This window comes from Pan paniscus, chromosome 5 (assembly GCF_029289425.2).
Source record: "Pan paniscus chromosome 5, NHGRI_mPanPan1-v2.0_pri, whole genome shotgun sequence".
Taxonomy (NCBI): Eukaryota; Metazoa; Chordata; class Mammalia; order Primates; family Hominidae; genus Pan; species Pan paniscus.
In genome coordinates, this window is record NC_073254.2 from 164,536,667 (window position 1) to 164,559,000 (window position 22,334).

At 36.7% G+C, this 22,334-nt stretch overlaps 1 protein-coding gene across 2 annotated transcripts in view; it reads left to right on the plus strand.

Moving 5' to 3' along the window:
* Positions 1–22,334, plus strand: part of UTRN (utrophin) — a 568,097-nt gene that overhangs the window by 261,790 nt on the left and 283,973 nt on the right. For both annotated transcript variants that reach the window (XM_014345496.4, XM_063605516.1), the window contains exons 47-50: positions 2,229–2,443; positions 4,555–4,672; positions 8,270–8,475; positions 10,741–10,895. In XM_014345496.4, the coding sequence (XP_014200982.4) occupies positions 2,229–2,443; positions 4,555–4,672; positions 8,270–8,475; positions 10,741–10,895 (694 nt within the window). The remainder of the gene's footprint in view (positions 1–2,228; positions 2,444–4,554; positions 4,673–8,269; positions 8,476–10,740; positions 10,896–22,334) is intronic.

Below are 22,334 nucleotides of genomic sequence, written 5' to 3' on the forward strand. Positions count from 1 at the left end.
TAGAAAAATTTTCCATTAATTCATTTATTAAGTTGTTTAAAAATAATAATAAAGCCATTATATGTTAAAAAAATAGCATGTTTTTGTAACATTAGCATAAGATGCTGGGCACAGTGGATCATGTCTATAATCCCAGCAGTTTGGGAGGCTGAGGCAGGAGGATCACTTGAGCCCAGGAGTTTGAGACCAGCCTGGGTAACATAGGGAGACCCCGTCTCTACAAAAAATTAAAAATAAAAAAAATTAGCCAGGCTTGGTGATGCAGGCCTGTAGTTCCAACTAATCAGGAGGCAGTGGTGGGAGGATCACTTGAACTCAGGAGGTTGAGGCTGCAATGAGCTGTGTTCGTGCCTCTGCTTCCCAGCCTGGGTGACAGAGTGAGCCCCTATCTCAAAGAAAAAACAAACAGTCACACAAACAAACAAACAACTCTGTTTTCTAAAACAAACAAAATCCTGGAAAATCTGCAGTTTTATATTTTTTGAAATCTCTTAAATGTCTAGTTTAATAGAACACAGCTGTATTCTTATTTCTGCTTCTGCATTTGGTCTCTTGTGATGTCACGTTATGTAGACTTAGATAAAACACACTGTGCACGTGGGAGAGACTGAGCCTAAAAAGGCAAATAATGTGCTGATGATAATAGTGTAGGCATCTTAACCTAGAGCTTCTCAGATGTCACTTTTCTGCTGGTGGTCCTGTGGATGTAGGGTATTTCATTTTAATTTGTACTATCTCAGTTATAGAAGAGGTCAGACATTTATTTCACATTTTTATGTTTATTGCCTTTTTTATTTCCTCTTTTGTGGATTGTCTTTAGATGATTTTTTAAGTTTTAGAAAAAGTATTTTGGCTATCAGTTCTTTGTCTGCAATGGGCATTGCAAATACCATCTCCTTTCATCTTTCAAAGGCTTTTAAAATCTTTACTTATGGTGCTCTTTGGAATTCTTAACCATTAATGGTTTATTAATAGCTTCCCTTTTTTTGTGTTTTGTTTGAGAGCTACTTCAGTCCTCTGAAGTAATAAAAATATTCCTTATTTTTAACTAACAATTTTGTTTTTCATATTTAGGTCCTTAATCCACTAAGAATTAATTTTTCTATGGTGTATGTGAGGTTAAAATCAGTCCCATCATTTCCCTGCTGCAGCCATGGTGACTCACTTTATTGAACAGTAAATTCTTCTTCATTGATCTGTAATTCAGTCTCTGCCAAGGTCAGATTTCTCTGCCACCTACACATTGTGACTCTTCTCTTCTGTTGGTCTCTTTAAATGTCTCAGTCTATAATATACTGAGTTAATAATTATTAGCTAAATAATATAACTTAATATCTGGGAGGGCATATTCCTCTATCAAAAAAAAATTTGACTGTTTTTTGTCCTTTTCTCTTCAATATTAATTTTATAACCAGAAATTTGAATTAATGGTTTTGTTAAGTTACATTCAAGCCTGTTGGGATTTTTATTAGGATTGTGCTGAATTTACAGATTGGCTATACATTTTAGAAAATTATTTAAGCCTCATCTAATATATCATACCTGAAGTAGGTTACAGATAGTTTTAATTACTAATTCAACTACTTATTGTATCAAAACCAATCAATTTGGCAAATAATATTAAATACATACTTTTTTTTGTATTTTCTGACTCAGTAATTCTACTTGGGAAATCTATGCTAAGATAGAGATCAGAAATGTGCAAAATACTCTACATGAAAAGATATTCTTTGCAAGTTTTTTAAAAAATTAAAATAAAATTTCAGGAGCAATCTAAATATCCAAGGGTTAAATAAAAGTGAATATGGGTATAGGTTATTACATAGGTATTCATAATTGTGTTTACTAAGAATAAAATATGCTCACATTATGAAGTTAAATGAAAAAATAAAAAATTATGAATAAGTTGGCTTTATAACTAAAATCATCTTGCCAAAATAAAATAATACTTCCAGTTCTCCCACATTCGTACTTTTAATTTTTCTCAGTGTCAGTGCTGATTATGTTCTAGAATGTTGCAAAACTGTTTTGTTGGCTTGATAGCTACCAAAGACATATGGATATTACAGGTAATACCATAGCCATTTCAGTATGAAAAAATAACCTCTTAGAATTTTTTTTACTTAAACTAAATTTTATTTAAATACAAATACACGTGTCACTATGACACCACCATAATTAAAACATCCTGTTGATTGATTTCTCTTTTGCTACATTTTTCATTTCAGCTCATCCTAGTGTCCAAAAGGTGGTGCTAGTATCATCTGCGTCAGATATTCCTGTTCAGTCTCATCGTACTTCGGAAATTTCAATTCCTGCTGATCTTGATAAAACTATAACAGAACTAGCCGACTGGCTGGTATTAATCGACCAGATGCTGAAGTCCAACATTGTCACTGTTGGGGATGTAGAAGAGATCAATAAGACCGTTTCCCGAATGAAAGTAGGTGCATAGTGTAAAAGCTTGTCATGGAAATGCCACAACCCAGAGGTAGACCAGATCTGTTTGAATCCCTTTTGTTTATCCTAAACTATGAGAGAATGAGGTTTAAAAAATTCTGTATCTGTCAAACAACCATCCAGGGCTAACTACAAAGCATAGAGCTTTTCTTGCATTTATACTGTTGTGATATGATCAGGTTTACTGACTTAAACTAAAGACCCAGTGCATTTTTAAAATCTAAAACTGATACCGTAAAGCTAGGCACATTAGTATAAATATAAACTGGCGTTAACATTTCATGCCTGTTGTGTGATGTAGGATAATCTCCTAAAGTGCCTTTGCAACTTATATTTCATAATGAGATTAATTTCTGATTTTAAAAGTGAATATCTCCTATAACTTTATTACTATACATGTACCATCTAATATTCGTTTGTAAAAATTCTTTTTCCCTATTTAGTGTGTGCTAAGTTCTGGGCTGTGAGTGGTACAAGGATACTGACAAGAATATACTAGGTAGAAATTGGGAATCTACAATGAAATAATAATAACAGCTCTTGCTAAATTTATTAAGTGCTTCATGTGTGCTGGTCATTTTTCTAAGTATTGTACACATGTTATCTCATTCAGTTCTTTAATAGTCTTGTGAGATAGGTACTGTTTTTATCCCCACATTACAAATAAGTCCACACCGAGGCAGAGGCACTGAGTGCGTATGAGTTGACAAATTACTGTAGCAAGGCAAGAGTCTAATAAAAGCCTCAGGAGAAGTACAGGCAACCTGTTGGGGGAGCCAGGATGAGGAAGGGGATCACTTCTCCAGTGATGGAAAGCAAACTGTGTGGGATTTTGGCATCTGGGATAAAGTGGTGACATTCCTGGTATAGGGAACAGAGTGAATAAAGTCATGTGGTACAGGAGGCACAAAGGACAGTAGGGCCAACATTTGTGCAATTAAGAAATACAGTGTGAAGCAAGGCAGGAAAAGCAGCTCAAGTTCCCTTTGTGAAGGAGCCTGCAGGCTGTGCAAAGCCCTTTGGATTTTTAGTCTGTAAGCAGTTGGTAAGCATCTTTCTTCCCATTTCTTTTTCTTTTTAAAATTGTGTCTATGAACTCATGATAACCATTCTCTGCTTTAGTAGAAGACTAGGATGGATTGGAGGCAAGAAATGCATAAATCAAGGCAAAGAGCCCTTTCTGAAATGACTAAGATGATGCTGTTGCAATTAGCAGAAATAAGGAATAGAAGAAATTGAGTGTGAATGAGGGTTTGAGTGATTTAGTTTCAGACGTGTTGTGGTGGGGAGTCCTTATGCCATTTAGAAGGAAGTGATCAGTATTCACTACCATGTGCCCTGGGATTTAGGATTGAAAGTTGTGAGCAATCCATTTAGAAGTAATATTTGACACCAAAGGAGTAGCCGAAATCTACAAAATGGGTGAATTTATAAAGAGGAAGGACTGGGAAAAAGTCATTTGCAACTATTTGTATTTTTTGTAAATTGTTTTCTAGTCTCTATGACTGTCATTAGTTCTGTACTGAAAACACATGATTTTCCTGATGTTGTTACCATTTCTCCCATATTTATTAGCACTGAGAGACAAACCATCTACAGCAGCAGTTTTTCATGTCTAAGAGGATTTAATTTATAGTTATTCCTCTTAGCACTTTTCTGTGTCACCCCCAACCCTATGACATTAGTTTGTGTTCGTACCTGACACAGAACAGATATGCAAGGCATCAGCAGCAGCAATAACTGCTAATGTTTTCAGGGCATTTTTCAGCTTTTGAAGGGATTTTCCTTATTTAATGTCCTCAGACTGGATGTAATTGAGCTGTCAGTATTTTATTATTTCTTTTTTGTGAAAACAAAAACACAGAGAGGTAAAGCTCCTTGCCTGGTGACTCAGGTGCTAAATGGAAGAACTGAGATTTGAATGCAGGATCCTTGACTTTAAATCATGCACTCATTTTCTGCCACATTGCTGATGCCTCACTATGCCATAGAGGAGGAAAACAATGACAACTTTGATGTCAGCACAACTGTTTTGCTTATTATTCTTCTCATATGGCTTATTAACCTATCCGAATAATCATTTCTACTTAACAGATTACAAAGGCTGACTTAGAACAGCGCCATCCTCAGCTGGATTATGTTTTTACATTGGCACAGAATTTGAAAAATAAAGCTTCCAGTTCAGATGTGAGAACAGCAATTACAGAAAAATGTAAGTTTTTTAAAAAAAGTTATGTATCATCATCCACTTTCCCTGCAAATGGTGACACACACACACACACACACACACACACAAACACATTTTCAAAGATTATTCAACTAGAAAGTAATAGTGTTTAATATTTGTTACTCTTTATTTATACAGAAATGTAGCTTTCCCTTGTTTTTATGTTTTGTGAACATAGTTACAATAACCTTATGAAGTCCTTACTTATTAACATCACGACTCTTAAGTAATTACTTACACATTGGGTTTTCTTCTCTTAACTTAGGCTTTCTTTTAGAGGAATAAAAAAAGGTTAAAGGAACTCACAAGAATGCAAATCCTTTCTCTCATTATACTTTATTCTCTAAAATCAGGTCTTACTGTGTCTTTTAACTCAACCCAAAATTCAGTCCACAAATATTTATTGAGCAACTACTATGTGCTTATGCGACTGGCATTAATTTGGGGATACTTTAGTTATAAATGAGAGAAAACAACAACAAAAAATAAACATACAAAACAATAGCAAACAAAGATCCTTGCTTGGGGTTTGCATTCTGGCTCAGAAGCATCTAACTTCTACAAACCCTTCTTAGTGGGAATGTACTACCAATAGCAAACGAAGTCTAAATTCTCAAGAGTGACACCTAGGGATTCTCACAATCTGCTGCCACTACCCCTTTTCTCACTTCAGCCCTCAGCCCGGCCTGTAATTATGCTGTTATTCCTTAAAATATCCTGACATTTCCTAGTCTTCTTACCTTTATTTGCATTATTTTATTTCTCTTGGCCTTTTCTTCCCAGGTGAAATTCTACGCAACAGCTAAAATGTCATCCCCTTTGTGACGTCTTTCCCTCCTCTTCTGGTCCCTGGTGAATGTTAATTTCTATTTTTAGTTCCTTCTATGGCCTTTCCCCCCATTGCTTTATTATAGATCTTACAACTACTTTAATTGTCTCTCCCTTCCATAGATTGTGAATATCCGTCTTTCTGCCATTGGGCCTTTAACAGTGCCAATACAAATTAACTACCTAATAAATATTTGTGGCAAAATATAAACTGGAAGGATAAATCCTAATATTTGTCAAGGGAAGAAAGTCAGCTACTCTCCCTGTAAAAAGTATGTTTTGATTTCAAAATAGTCATGGTAGCAACAAGGTTATTATAGGAGATACATTAGAAAAGAACTTTTAATGTCTAACAGTGTTGGCTTATTTTTACTAAATACATCATTTTCCTTCTTTTCTCTTTTTATGAATGGATGGATTGTGCCTATTATGGAACTTTGGAGTGAGCTGGTTTCCCTCACATCACAGGGGAGCTCCTCTGCTCTAGTGATACCAAACTACTGACAAGCCATTTCCAGTTTGCTTTTTCTATCATCTTGATGTTTTTTTTTAATTATTATTTTTTCCATCACCTCTCTTTTTGTCCAAAACTTCTTTCAGGTGTTTGTTTTTTGTTTTACAAGACTTCTCCTAAATATCTTCCCTTTCCCATTGAATGTACACGCTCTATTTTCTCTCTCTATATAAATATTTCTATGTGTGTAGTGGTTCTATAACCTTCATCACTCCTCATTATATGAAAAACCCTTCCCAGGGGGAATGTACTGCTACCAATAGTAACCTCGTTTTAGGGCTTAACTCACAGTGAATGGGATAATTTGCCTATTTCTTATTATAAACCTGTGATATTTACTCTCGCTTGATGTCTTTGGTTTCATTTGTTTAATGTTAAAGGATTCTATTAATAATAGAATTGGTCATAAATACTTCATGTAACTTTTTAACTGACAAGAGAACATTATGATAGATTTGGCCTCTCTTCCTTAAGTTTAAAACTTAAGCAATTTATTTAAACAGCTAAGACAGAATGAAACAGATTGTCTCATTGAGCAAGTTTTAAAGAATGATGACATGTAAATATAACTTAAGGCCTGAACAGCCTTGTTGATAGCTTTTTTTTTTTTTGAGATGGCGTTTCACTCTTGTTGCCCAGGCTGGATGCAATGGTGCAATCTTGACTCACTGCAACCTCTGCCTCCTGGGATCAAGCGATTCTCCTGCCTCAGCCTCCCAAGTAGCTGGGATTACAGGCACCTGCCACCATGCCCAGCTAATTTTTGTATTTTTAGTAGAGACAAGGTTTCACCATGTTGGCCAGGCTGGTCTTGAACTTTTGGCTTCAGGTGATCCACCTGCCTCGGCCTCCCAAAGTGCTGGGATTACAGGTGTGAGCCACCGCACCCAGCCAGTTGATAGCTTTTATGTTTCACTATAACCATATGTTATCCCAAGAACTTTGCCAAAGTGTTCCATGATAACTCAGCTGGAATGTTATCTTGTAGTTACGTTCCTCATGGGCCTGGTACTTAACTATAGCCTTTCTTTTTGTCTGATATCCAAAGCATCTTTCAGCAGTGTGGTTTTAACATTCTACCTACTTATTATCAGCAGGTTCTTGCGGATATTCTGTTATTGTTTGTTAGTACCTCAGTTCAAGATTATGAACTGACTCTGAAGTGATTAATAAAATATTTAAGTTTCCAGCCGGGTGCGGTGGCTCATGCCTGTAATCCCAACACTTTGGGAGGCCGAGGCAGACAGATCACGAGGTCAGGAGTTCGAGACCTGGCCAACATGGTGAAACCCTCTCTCTACTAAAAATACAAAAGTAGCCGGGTGTGGTGGCACACACCTATAGTCCCAGCTACATGGGAGGCTGAGGCAGGAGAATCACTTGTACCTGGGGGCAGAGGTTGCAGCCAGCTGAAAGCCGGGATCATGCCACTGCACTCCAGCCTGGGCGACAGAGCAAGACTCTCTCTCAAAAAAAAAAAAAAAAAAAAGTTTCCTTAGATCTGTCTGTCCTTAAAACCTTGTTAAAAATAGAGAAAGGAGAAGAGAGAAAGCTTGAGGAGAAATAGAAAGAGAGAGAAGGTGATAATGAGTGAAAGGAATGAACAATAATAAAAGAGGAAGGACAAGAGCCAGTATGGAATTTTTATGATGAAGAGCTGCTGGGTGCACAGTACATGAGTCTCTTTTACTTTTAGTGTTTCTCTTGAACTTGAATATATAAAATTCCTTTTAGAGAGTTTTCCTGCTACAGTAAAACAAATGCAAAAAAAAATTCTTACACAGTTCATTTTCTTCTAAAATCAAGACTGCCTTAGAAAATTCTCCTTTGAGGGTAACAAGTGACTATCTCTCTGCCTTAAAGTTCTGTCATGAAGTACTGTTAAACCCTACCTTCATCAAACCAGGTCTATAAATACAACTGTAAATACAAAATTAAATAGAACAGTATTTTCTTTATAATTGTTTGGCAGTATCAGTTTATAATAGTAGATATTTTCTTGGGAGTTGTTTTAGAGCACTGAAAATAGAGTTCAAGATTTTTTTTTCTCAAACACCGTTTCAGAAATATATCAATTGTATAGGATGGCAGATGTATATTAAAATTCCTTCAAAATGTGTTTATCAGCTCGCCTTCTTCTGTTTATAGACTTATTTGTGATACATTTGATATACGGTATTTTTCTTTCTCCTGAGGGTTACATGTTGGGATTTTTTTTTCTTTTATAATTCTACCCTCAGTGGAAAGGGTCAAGAACCAGTGGGATGGCACCCAGCATGGCGTTGAGCTAAGACAGCAGCAGCTTGAGGACATGATTATTGACAGTCTTCAGTGGGATGACCATAGGGAGGAGACTGAAGAACTGATGAGAAAATATGAGGCTCGACTCTATATTCTTCAGCAAGCCCGACGGGATCCACTCACCAAACAAATTTCTGATAACCAAGTAAGACTCATCAGATATTTTTTGGCAGTATTGTTTTGTTGGATATAATTTTTTTCTATTGTTCACTGTAATTCTTAACAATAGGACCCTGTCATGTTTTTTCCTAAGTTCTTAGAGTGTATAATGAAATTTATATGAAGAATTTGATCTGGAAGATTTTTTTCGAAAAATTTCTGGAGGCATAACCAGTAAGAATGTGCATGTCTCCGAGATTTATAGCTCACTGACTTTTTGCAAGTGAAACACACCCTCAAATCAGCATCTAGAAAGAGAACACTTTCAAGATTCCAGGAACCCTCTTTTGCTCCCTTCTGTACTGTATTAGTCTATTCTCACATTGCTATAAATAACTACCTGAGACTGAGTAATTTATGAAGAAAGGAGATTTAATTGACTCACAGTTCATTTGAGGGCTACTGTAGTGAAGCATGACTGGGAGGTACCAGGAAACTTAAAATCATGGTGGAAGGCAAAGGGGAAGCAGGCACCTTCTTTACAAGGCAGCAAGACAGAGAGAGATAGAAGGGAGAAGTGCCACACATTTTATTTATTTATTGGAGACATTGTCTTACTCTGCCTCCCAGGCTAGAATGCAGTGGCACTATCTCAGCTCATTGCAACAGCCACCTCTTGGGTTCAAGCGATTCTTGCCTCAGCCTTCCAAGTAGCTGGGATGACAGGCGTGCACCACCACGCCCAGCTAATTTTTGTATTTTTTGTAGAGACGGGGTTCCGCCATGTTGCCCAGGCTTATCTGCAATTCCTGAGCTCAAGTAATCTGCTCACTTTGGCCTCCCAAGTGTCACACACTGTTAAACCATCCGATCTTGTGAGAACTCACTCACTATCACAAGAACAGCACAGGGGAAATTCATCCCCGTGATCCAGTCACCTCCCACCAGGCTCCTCCTTCGATTGGACATGAGATTTGGGTGGGGACACAAATCCAAACCATATTACTTACTTACCCTGAAGGTTATTTTTATTAATAAGTTTTTCCAAGACTTTCATTTGAGGGCTACTATAGTGAACAAATCAGATAAGTAAGTTTAGTTTCCTTTAATGTCTTTTTAACCAAACTGTTTTATCAATTTCATAATAGCAGACATCTTTTTTGTCATCAGTTCAGTTATAGAGTTGATAATATTGAACAACTATGGTATTTTTAAAAGTGCTTTTAAGATTCTCTGTATAAAATTATAAAATATTCTTGAATTGGAGGTTTTGGTTGTGAGGTTATAGTTTGGTATAACATTTATTTGCCCTTCAGCTAGCCTAAGATAGAAGTGTATATTTGTGAAGAATTTAAGAGAGTATATGTAGAAAACAATCGAAAATGTAGAAGTATGTTTTTATTCTCCACAAATGCAGACTTTACTTGGTTACAGTTTTAAAAGCAAGTGGCCAGTTATATGCATTTCTGGATCATTCTCTGTGTTTGTGATACTGCTGACTGTTTCCACCAAATGACTCCCAAGTAATAGTGAAGCCCCTGGCCCCTTAACTAGAGGAATACAATTAAAAGTGATGTCAGTGTTTCAGTTATCATATTAGAACATTATTTTTTAATCAGCAGTGTGATTCTTTTCTTCTGAAACCTTAGGCTGATTTAAAATCTTCCCGATTGCTATAAAAAGCATTATATTAAAGGTTTCAGTTGTCATTTAGATTTCATGGTGAGTACCTTGATCCAGAGACTCTCAGAGGCTGAAAAACTATGTCAAAGAACCAATGCCAGTGGACAAATTCAGCATCAGTTTGGCTATTCAAGCAAATTCTCAGTAAACCTTGCTTGGCAGCTTGATCCATTCAAGTGGTTATCTTTGTAAACACACCTTGTGATCCAGGGGCAAGAGATGGAAGACGTCCATGTTGTTGATCCTTCACGTTTCTCCAGGCATGTATGCAGGAACTCTCTCTGTATTCAGTCCTTTATGACGCATGTCCGTGTAAGGATCAGAGGTACAGCAGAAGGAATGAAAAAGACAAATGGTTTGAGGAAGGAAAATATCTCAAAAAGAAAATGATAATAATCTTGTAATATTGTCATCTATGTACCCGATCACTTTCTTGGACATGTTTCTTTTCACTTCTACTAATTTTGGTTTAAGCTTACATATAACAAAAGGGTTTGCCCCCAGTCTGTTTTCATCCTGTGATATCTGTATCTAAAGCATGTCAAAATCTGCTGGGAGTACTATTGTTTTGATTATACTAATTACTGAGTGACCAAGTCTAACAAACAGACCTGCACTTGCACCTCAGATACTGCTTCAAGAACTGGGTCCTGGAGATGGTATCGTCATGGCGTTCGATAACGTCCTGCAGAAACTCCTGGAGGAATATGGGAGTGATGACACAAGGAATGTGAAAGAAACCACAGAGTACTTAAAAACATCATGGATCAATCTCAAACAAAGGTAAGTCTAAGGCCCTGGCAGGTAAATGTATATTGTCAAGTTGAGAATTTGATGGCTTTGGCTTTCTCGTGGAAACCTGCCAAACATGTGGCTACTACAAGTACATTTTATTATTATGTATTTTATTTTTATACTGTGTGATGTTCTGAGTTAGTATTATCATACTTAGTATAGAATGTATGCTTATACAATATGTTTTTGAATTTTTACAATGGAGTTTTTTCTTTTATTTTTTTAAATCAGCCTAAACCTTGCCAATGATTACGTGTTCTGATTGTCTTACGCTCTCAGTATTATCTAGAATACACTTTGTAGTCTTCTGATGGTAAGGAGTGCAGGTGTTTACAGATGCATCAGGGTAATGGTATCCCTAAAGGTAATTGGAATAGCGTGCTATTTGGGTGGGGCATCCTAAGTTGAGGACCAGACACACTTGGATCCAACACTAGATCCCTGAAATAATCTATGTGCATTTAGGATTTTAGTTAATTTACTATCTTTTTTCCCATTACTTTGTCTAGTCAGAGTATTTGGAACAGCCCAAAATAGAATATGTGTTTACAAGAGAATTTTCTGTCACTTGAATCACTTGAACACCTAGAATTTGAGAAACTATAAACAGTGATTAGCATCTCTTTAAGACTGCATATTTATATTCATCATTAGTAAAAAAAGATGTTTACATCATGCATATAGTACTGGGAATGCCTGTGTCTAGGTGAAATTACGCACATCTTTATTAAAATGCAACTGTCTTAAAACCAATTTGGTATCAAAACACATCTATTTTGACGTGAATAAAATGGGTATTAGAGCACTTTATATTCCTGATATATTCCTGCTAATAAAGTATGGCTAAGCATTTAATAACATTTTGACATGGATACGTTTTATACACTTCCAGAGTGTTATTTTTAGTTACAATCTCTGAAGCTCTGAAAACTCAAAGAAGAGGGTTATGATGGCACAATGTGAGGTTGAATGTGTTGTTAGATATACCTTGGATACTGGAGAAAATAAGACTGGGTTAGCAAAGACAAAACTTCACAAGTGGTTAAAGCAGAGTGGCTATAATATTGGTCTTTCTAACATTTTACTACAACTTTTCTCTTTTATTATAATAGGTTATTTGGATTTAGTAAGCATATCATAACTCAGGCAGGGAAGAAGGTGAATTAAAAACAGCTTTAACCTTAAGAGATAGCATTAGGAGATATACCTAATGTTAAATGATGAGTCAATGGGTGCAGCACACCGACATGGCACATGTATACATATGTAACAAACCTGCACGTTGTGCACATGTACCCTAAAACTTAAAGTATAATAATAATAATTAAAAAAAAGAAAAGACCTACAATCAGACAAAGCAGGTCAGAGAATTTCTTTATGGCCATCTCCAAGACAGAAAGGTAGGGGAAGACTCCTGCCTTCAGGAGAGAAAGAAGGAGGTGAAAGGGCAGGAGAAGGTCACAGAGAGAGATTGTTTTCTGAGGCCTGCTTCTGAGCCCTGAGGCCCCCCAATATTAGAACAAAAGGCTATAACAAGTGTTATGGGAGTTATGATGCAGGAACTGTGGATGAAAACATATACATATTACAGTAAGTATGATGAATAAAAATTATTTGCATAATATAGCTAACATAAAAAAAGAGATATAGTCCTTAAATATGCTCTATCTTTGTGTTTCCAAAAATTCCATGTATAAGAGTTAGGACTTTGTTTTCCTTGTAAACTTAACAAAAAACTTATCCGTTAGGAATGTGTGGCCTGCTTTATTTAGCACCTCCAATTCTTCTTCTTCTTTTTTTTTTTGCTTTTACTTTGTAAATATTTTAAGACAGCCTACAGCAGTAGTTGGATTAGATGGAAGAGGCAATTAAAAATGAATTATATTGCAAGGTGATTTTTCATTTATCATAGCTAAGACAATTACAATGTTCCAGTTTCTTTGTAGTTACAAGTGGTTGTCCTTATTGTGTTTTCTCTCTGCATTTTCCGGGGGGTGGAAATAAGTAATTATATTAATATTTATACATGATTTAGATATATTGTTATCTATAAAACAGGGAAAACAGAGCAAAACTGGCTCATAGGATCCCTTCGTGAATGATAACTAGGGCTTCTATATGTAAAGAGAGTTTTCTCTTAAACCCAGTGAACTTTACAATTTTTAACTATTTTAAATGGACATCTTTGTAGAATATATAAATCTTTCTTTGCCTTCTTAAAGCTTGTGAATGTATATTTAACTTTTTTCTGAATTCTTGGTATTATTGTTGCAAAGATAGAATTAAGGAACTTTAATGGATACGAGTGACCTTAGAGTTCTTCTGAACCAGTGTTTCTCAACCTTTCTTTACATTATCGCTTCCCTAAGGAGCCTGTGTAGACTCATCTTCCCATGAAATTTTAATACCATGATATACTGTGTACTGTATGGTTGTGCTTTATACATAAAAAGAATACATTTTTTCACCCTCCCCCTGAAAAGAAATAACCATTTATTACCTCTGTTGAGAATACACGGTCTAATCTAATATTCTCAGGCTCAGAGAAGTTAAGTGACATGTTCAAAGTCATGCAACACAGTCAGGATGATATTTTTCTATACTAAATGGTAATGCTCTTCATGCTGTGAGTTCTGAAGAATTGGCAGTAAATTTATTCAGGCTGCTATACTTTGTGAGATTTGGGGCTTTGTTTTGTGCATATAAATTTTGAGTGTCGTCTCATTGTCAGGCACTGTACTGACCTCTTCACACACATCATTTCATTTAATCTTCACAACAACTGCAGGAGAGAGGTAGCATTTTCATCAGTCCTATGTTAATGAATAAAATGAAGTACAGAGAAGTTAAGGAATTACTCAAGACTACACAGCTTATAATGGCAGAGTTGGGATTGGAATTCAAGCTTGACTGGCAAGTCAGGCTCTTATTGTCTCTAAAAACAGTTTCATTTTTGTTCATTGAATCAGACTGTCAGCCGTTGCTGACATTCTTGGTGACTGCTTTGTGTACCCGCCTCTCAGTTCTGTCTGTAATTCCGCTTACTGATTCTTATCTGTGTTGAGTTTAGAAGCCATATCAGATGAAAGATACGGGGCCTTTTTTATGCATAATGTAATGCACTCCAGTGCGTGGCCATCACACCCCGTCTAGTGGCTGCTGAGAGGCCTTTTTACCATGGCTGCCCTCTTATCTTCCAGCCTGTTCTGTATATACATCATTGTCAGCCAAATTCTGGAGGGGTGAAGGGTTGTTATACTTGCACATGGAATACTGTGCAGCATGATGTGTGAAGTTCAATATCAGCTTTCAAAGGAAATGTTTTGTATGAATTGCAGTTAGCCTAAATAATTTGGCTATTCACAATTATAAGTCCACAATCCCTTACCTACAATGCCAAAATCTAAAAACAGCTTTGATAACAGAAATCTTTGAATTGCCATGCAGCTCTTTATTAAAGTCTTTATTTATTCTGGTTAGTATGAATAGCCTTTTTCCTTGCTGCAGAAATATTAATGTGTTTGATTGCTTCCCCAGACCCTGTTCAGGGGTAGTAATTAATATAGTTATTTTCATAATATTAGTTTTCTAATGTTCAAAAATAATCTTACTTCTGAAACACAACTGAATCCTGATTTTTTGGATTCTTTGAACAGTAGGCCTGTCTCTAATGTTTCTAACTAATCTATATATCCTGACCACTACTTTTTTTACTTATAACTTTTTTTCCTTCCATCTCTTAATGCTAATTAACAAATTTTCTAGTGCCAGTTGAGATAGTGATTGTTGAAATGTGTTTATAGCACAGTCAGTGTGGATGCCTGATTTGGGTCTAAAATGCTATTTTAGCTGTATATATTTTGGCACTCCAGGGCAAAAATAACATTCTATATATATATATATACACACACACACATACACACACACACGCACACACACACGTATACACACATGTATAACACACATGTATATATACATACACATATATGTGTGTTTATATATACACATGTATACACACACATATAACTATGTATAGACGTGTTTGCACATGCATGTATATACAGGTATGTATATATATGCACACTCATGTATATACACACATAGTTATCTACACTGAAGTATTGTAAAGGAAATGAGACAGTATAACTGTGTGCTATAAATAGTTTCTTAGAAATCACTAATTACTCTGTGTTTTTCTCCTTGTCCTTATCGCATTTTACCTTGCCTATGTTAAGGTATTTCTAGGTTTGTACAGGCAGAACAGAAAGCACTAAGTGTAAGGTATATGGGGCAATCCTTGGTTAAAAGCCCATCTTAGGCACTTGCCTTCTGTGCTAACCTATAGGAAGTTATTTCAACTCACCGAGTCGCCATTTCCTTGATTCTAAAGTGGAGAACATGTCTAATATGTAGGGTTATTGTGATATCAAAAGTTATGTGTAAAAGTTCTTGGTAGGTAGTATATGCTTAAGAAAAAGTTGCCCAAACTGTCATCATATGCTCTTTGATATAATGTCTTTCTGATAAATCCACTGCCTTTAGTCAAATGCACAGTACTTTCTGGGGTTAAATTAGCAGAAGGTTGAGTCATTATCAGTTGTTTGTCCATAGTCATTTCGAACTCTTTCTACTTTAATTAATGATAAAATACTTCATTGTCTGCTTTTCTGAGTGCAGTATAGATATTCTAAAACTCTGTTAACAGATGAAATTTCTTAAAAAATGCAGTTTCCTTGGTTTGCAGAATTATCACAGTTGCTGAATTTACCTTGCAATTAAGCATTTTCTGCCAAAGCAAAAGTCCAACCATCCTGGGAAGAAAAGGTACGGAATTTAAAAAGACACAATTATTTATTTAAAAAAATATTTTATTTTATGTTCTAGGATACATGTGCAGGACATGCATGTTTATGACATAGGTAAATGTGGTGGTTTGCTGCATCTATCAACCCATTACCTAGGTAGTAAGTCCAGCATTCATTAGCTATTTATCCTGATGCTCTCCCTTCTCCTGCCCCCTTCCTACAGGCCCCAGTGTGTTGTTCCCCTCCCTGGGTCCATGTGTTCTCATTGTTGAGCTCACATTTATAAGTGAGAACATGCGGTGTTTGGTTTTCTGTTCCTGCATTAGTTTGCGGAGGATAATGGCTTCCAGTTCCATCCATGTCCCAGCAAAGGACATGATCTCATTCCTTTTTATGGCTGCATAATATTCCTCGGTATATAGGTACCACATTTTCTTTATCCAGTCCATCATTGATAGGTATTTGGGTTGATTCCATGTCTTAGCTATTGTGAACAGTGCTGCAATGAACATACACATACATGTATCTTTATAATAGAATGATTTATATTCCTGTGGGTATATACCCAGAAATGGGATTGATGGGTAGAATGGTAGTTCTGTTGTTAGGTCTTTGAGGAATGCCACACTGTCTTCCACAATGGTTGAATTAATTTACATTCTCACCAACAGCATTAAAGCCTTCCTATTTCTCCACAGCCTCACCAGCATCTGTTGTTTCTTGACTGTTTAATAATTGCCATTCTGACTAGCATGAGATGGTATCCCATTGTGGTTTTGATCTGCATTTCTCTAATGCTCAGTAGTGTTGAGCTTTTTTTCATATGTTTGGTCACATAAATGTCCTCTTTTGAGAAGTGTCTGTTCATAAGACACAATTATTTAATGTGGGAGCACAAATACAGATTTATTCAGTAAGATAACTTTATTTTCTTCTTTTGAAATGGTATTATCTTTCTCATTAATATTTATTAATTAATAATGGCCAGCTAGACATGTGGAATGTATATAGTTTTCAAAAGGTTATTTAAATATTGTGTATAGTAAAGACTGATTTTGTAACTATTCTGAAAACAGGTTAAGTTTCAAAAATTTAATTTTGATTGATTTTCCAATTAATTTTGTTGTATATTTGGAAGCTTCTATTATATCTGTTATTACTTTTTCAGTAATGATGTTTATTGTCCCTATAGATTAATAAAAATGAAGCTTTTTTCAGCATTTATTCTTTGTCCAATTTGGTCAATTCCTTTTAACAGTGATCAGTACAAGATACTTATATTGGGATTGTTTCATAAGGCCTGATATCAGCCAGGCTCAACCTTCAAGCTCTTAAAAACGAATGCTGTAGCGGCTGTCATTCCCGAATGAATGGGCTTAGGTGAAAAGTACAGGTAGCCTTATCCTCCTAGCATGCCCACCAATATGAGGTTCAGAGATTTGGGTCAGTCAACTTGATTTATCCTCTCGGAAGCTTACTTCTTTCCCTGAAAATCACCTTTATTTTTCAACTTGTTTTGTTTATTTTCTTTGCTAGCATTTGATTTTTAGTTTTCCCTTCCAAGCTGGGAATAAAGCTGGCCAAAAAGAGAAGGGTAAAAATTATAGTCTTCTATATTTTCCTCTTCTGTTACGTTGTTTTAATATTTGAAGTATCATTTTATTACTTTTTTAAAAAAACAATTGCCAACAATGTCTTTGTGATAAATGCCTATGAATGTTAATGTTTTCATTTTGTAAATATCAAACTCAAGCATGCGGATATTTTCTCAGCACATTTAGCTCCATATCAAACAAACTAAAGAGCCAATGCCCACAGAAACAATGCCCACAGTCTTTGTTTTTGTTTTCATTTGTTTCTTTTTCCATTAATTGATTAATCAACCAGTTAAACAAGTATTTATTTAGCTTCCTGTTTGCCAAGCTCTGTGACCAGCCCTAAAGATTCAACCATAAATACACCTCATTCCTGCTCCCAGGAAACTGACATTGCATAGGGGGAGCCTGCAATGTACATAAGTGGTAAATAGGAAAATAATACATAACTATAGGAGGTTGTTTTGGAGGTAAGAGAAATTAAAGAGGTGCTATGTAAGAGAGGGACTTAACTGAGGCAAATTTAGAAAGCATAACTTGGTGGCATTTGAACTGGTTCTGAAGGTTAAGAAGGAACCATCTGAAGAAAATTACAGAGTGAACAGCAAATATAAAAGTCATGAGGCAGGAAAGAGCACAGCATGTGGTTGCAATATAATGAATATGATGGTAAGAGCTTGAGATGCGGTAGGAGAGGAAGGCAGAGGCCAGATCATGCTGAGCTTTGTAAGACATGGGGTATTAGTCCGTTTTCATACTGCCATAAAGAACTGCCTGAGACTGGGTAATTTATAAAGGAAAGAGTTTTAATTGACTTATAGTTCAGCATGGCAGGGGAGACCTCAGGAAACTTACAATCATGGCGGAAGGTGAAGGGGAAGCAAGGCACCTTCTTCACAAGGTGGCAGGAAGAGAATTGCTGAGTGAAGGGGGAAGAGCTCCTTATAAAACTATCAGATCTTGTGAAAACTCACTCATTATCACGAGAACAACATGGGGGAAACCATCCCCATTATCCAATTATGTCCACCTGGTCTCTCCCTTGACACATGGGGAGATAGGGGTTATAATTCAAGGTGAGATTTGGGTGTGGATACAAAACCTAATCATATCACATGGGAAGGAGTTTGGATATTAAAAGTACAATAGAAAGCTATTGGAATTGTTAAGGAAGGGAGTGACACTGTCTAATGTGTATATATATTAAAATTTAATCTTTCTGGATCTTATGTGGATAATAGGTTGCTAGTGGGTATAGTAGAATAATTGCGAAGACCAGAAAGGAAGTGATGGTTGTGGTCCAGCTGGGACATGGTGGTCCCCGTGGCTACTGTATGCCAGCAATGATGAAAATAAGATGTTAGATTTGCGATATGCCTTGGAAGTAGAAAAGACATTTTGATGGATTAGATATATGCCTTAAGGGCTTGGAAACAATCCAAGATGGTATTTTGTAAAAGGATGAGTGGTGGTACCATTCACCGAATTGGGAAAGGATGTGGGAGTTTTGGAAGAACAAAAATTGCAAGTTGGATTTTGTTAAGTTTGAGATGCCTGTCAGATATCTAAGTATATAGGTTAAATAGGCAATTATGTATATTTATCTGGAACTCAGATGTTCTGGACCTCAGATATGAATTGAGAGTTCTCAGCATTCACATTGGAGGTTGAACATGTGGGACTGGATGAGATCACCAGGGAGGGAGTGAAGATGAAGAAGAGAGGGGTATGCTTAACTGAGTCCATAAGGCCTAGGGTTTGGTGATTGAACAAAAAAGGAGGAAGGAGCAAAAAGGACTCAGAAAAAATTTCCAGTGAAGTGAAAAAACGCAGATTTGTCATGTTCAGAAATAGAGGGAGGAGAATATCTCTTAGAGGAAATGGAGAGAGGAGAATGTTTCTAAGAAAGAATGATCTACTGGATTGAATTGGGCTGAATAACCAAATAGGATGACACAGCACACTATTTTGGTAATTCCACAGCTTGGACATTCCTGGTGATTTTGGAAAGAGCAATTTGGAGGAAGTAATGTGGCTGGAAGCTAGAGAGTGAGATGAAGGTGAAGAAGTAGAAACAGTTTGTGGAAACAACTTTAGAGAAGTTTGTGTGAAGAGGGACAGAGAGATTAGGTAGTGCTTAGTGTGGGGGCTGTAGGGTTAAGAGAGTCGATTGACTTTTCTGTTAAAATGGATTATAGTAAAGCATGTTTGTGTGCCTATGAGAATGACCCACTAGATGAGAGACTGATGATTAAATGCAGAGGGGACAAAGGAAGAAGGACAGGAAGGCTTTGAGAAGATAAGAAAGTGAGATTTAGAGAATTGGGTTTGGTAAGAACTGGAATGCATTTTTCATTATGACCAGAAAAGTCAACGAGAAGGTGAGTTTAGATGTACGTGAACTAGACCATTAGTGGTGGAAGATGAAAGGTTCTCCATGCAAGAACTGAGCTTTATTATCTATCGAGCACATTGTCAGTGAAGTTGGAGGTAGGACTAAGAGAAGTTGGAAGAGAGAGGATTGGGTGTAAGTTCAGATCTTTGTGAGTGGGATGGAGAGTTTCCTAGGGTAAATATATGGTATTGCTGGGCAGTAATGAGTGCCTATTTGTGGTTTATATTATTAAATGTAAGGAAAGGTAGCCCTGTTGAACTACTCTTTAATAGCATTCATCTACTCAATGAGGCAATGAAGAAGGATGCAGATGGAAGTGGGAGAAAGATGGAGCAGGGAAGAGTAAGATCTTTGGAAATGAGAGGAGAACAGGATTGCCTGTGGTCCATAATAGTGTCTAATGTGTCCCTTTCTCTGGGTGGTGTCGTTCCTCACTAGAGCTATGGCTTGGCAAACAGACCTTGAGTTGGATTTCAAACTTCACTTCCTCATTGAGGCAGTGGTCAACCTCTATATACAGCGCCCCTGAACCTGAAGCTCAGTATAGGAACATAGTGGATACATGTGTTGTGCTTTCTACAGTGGGATTTTGCCTGGAAGATGGGTGAACAATAACCTGGAGGTAGCAGTGGGGAGCAGGGAGGACCCTTATTCCAGCTTCTCAAACTGAGGCATAAAGGATCTGAGAGAAAAAGGAAAAGACTTCATGAAAAGTTTGCAGGGGACCCCATGCAGTAGCTCATGTCTGTAATCCAGCACTTTGGGAGGCTGAGGCAGGTGAATCGCTTGAGTCCAGGAGTTCCAGACTAGCCTGGGAAATATGGCAAAACCTCATCTCTACAAAAAATACAAAAATCAGCTGGGTGTGGTGACACATGCCTGTGGTCCCAGCTACTAGGGAGGCTGAGGTAGTAGGTTCGATTGAGCCTAGGAGGTGGAGGTTGCAGTGAGCTGTGATCACACCACTGCACTCCAGCCTTGGCGACAGAACCAGACTCTGGAAAAAACAAAAAGTTTGCAGGAGAAATAATGGCCCTATGGAAACTGGTTTCAGTGAAGACAAAAAGGGATTGGCCTGGGGAGATGGAAGGTACAGCAGAGTCTGCTGATCCTAGAAGAGGAGCTCTAGAGCATGGTGGAAGAAGGGTTGGGGAGTGTGTTGGAACAGACTGGGGAAGGTATTGGAGTTATGATTCAATATTGGTTGACTAATGAAGACCAAATATCTGGTAGTGACTTAGCTAAAGGGGAAATAGGATGTGGTGAGGGAAATCCTCTCAAAGAAATGGCTCTGTGGTCTTGACTATTTATTTCCTGACAATCACAGCCCCAGGAGAGATGCTCCTTTGGGTTCACAAGGCTGTGGGCAGGGATCATGGGGTAGCAGCAGGGGATTGTGAAATGAAGACTGATTCTTCTTTCAACTGCATTTTTCCCCACAGCATGCTTTAATGTATTTCCCAGGTGAATATTACTTAAAAGAACAAAATTACCTTGTGAAGGTGCTCACTGAAAAGTTTAAGGTATTGTTTCATTGTAAGTTTTCTACCTGCCACTCAAACTACTGATGCTGCTGTTTTTCATTCTAAAAGAGATAAATGTATTTAAATATTGTATTAATGTAAAAGTCACCTTTTGAGCACACCAAAATTTGGCAACACACATTGATGGGTTTCCTGAGATGCTCTTTTCATTAAACTCTTTAAAAAGAGAGACATATCTACTCATGTTCGAATACTCTTTTGACCAATTATAAGTAAATGCACAATTGATTAAATAATATATCTTGTAGCTTAAAATATCAAGTATTATTTAACATCTTTAAAATAACATTTTAAAAAGGCAAGTATGTCATGTTTTATTGTGTTACAAAATGATTATAGGCTATAGGGTGTCATAGCTGCTTTTATTACAAAAATATCTTTTAAAAGCTAAGCGTTTACATTTAAAAAAAAAATCCTACTTCCCTTTAATGTAAAGTGTTATAAATCTGTCACCCGTGGATGTCCTTAAATCTTTTTTGGGAAGCTATTTATATTTTTAGTTGGTGTCATTTCTTGCAGTAAAGACTTTTATAGTCTGTTGCTTCTTCTGTTTGAAGTAAAAAAAAATTATTTCTGCTAATGTTACCCTTCTAAACTTAAAATGTTGTATCTTTAGGTTTTTAGTCTGTGTTCTTTGTGATTTGTAGATTTAACAAAAGATTTAGAAAAAAATTTCTTTGCCTTTGTCTTCTAGCCACAAATTCCTAAGCTTAAAATCATTTCTTTTCCTGTAACAGCATTCCTTCCCTTGTATTATCTCGTTATTTTTCTCAATACGTCCTCTAGCTGTGTTCTGCTATTTCTTGAGACGTAGCAGTCAGAACTGCCAAATATGAAATCTACATTGAGAATCATAGACGAATGCAAGTTCAGTGCTGGATGCGATCTTAGAACTCTTCCACATTAATGCTTCCCAACCTTTTTTGCGATCGGCACACTACTCATCTATTCCCGCCAGTCACCTTTCGTTTACATGCAGCAATTCTTAATGAAGCTGAATTTGAAACTAGGGATGGAGGTGAGAGTGGAGGAACACTTCTAGTAGGTTTTGTGATTCCTGTGATGGATTATGTAGTTTTAAAAGGATC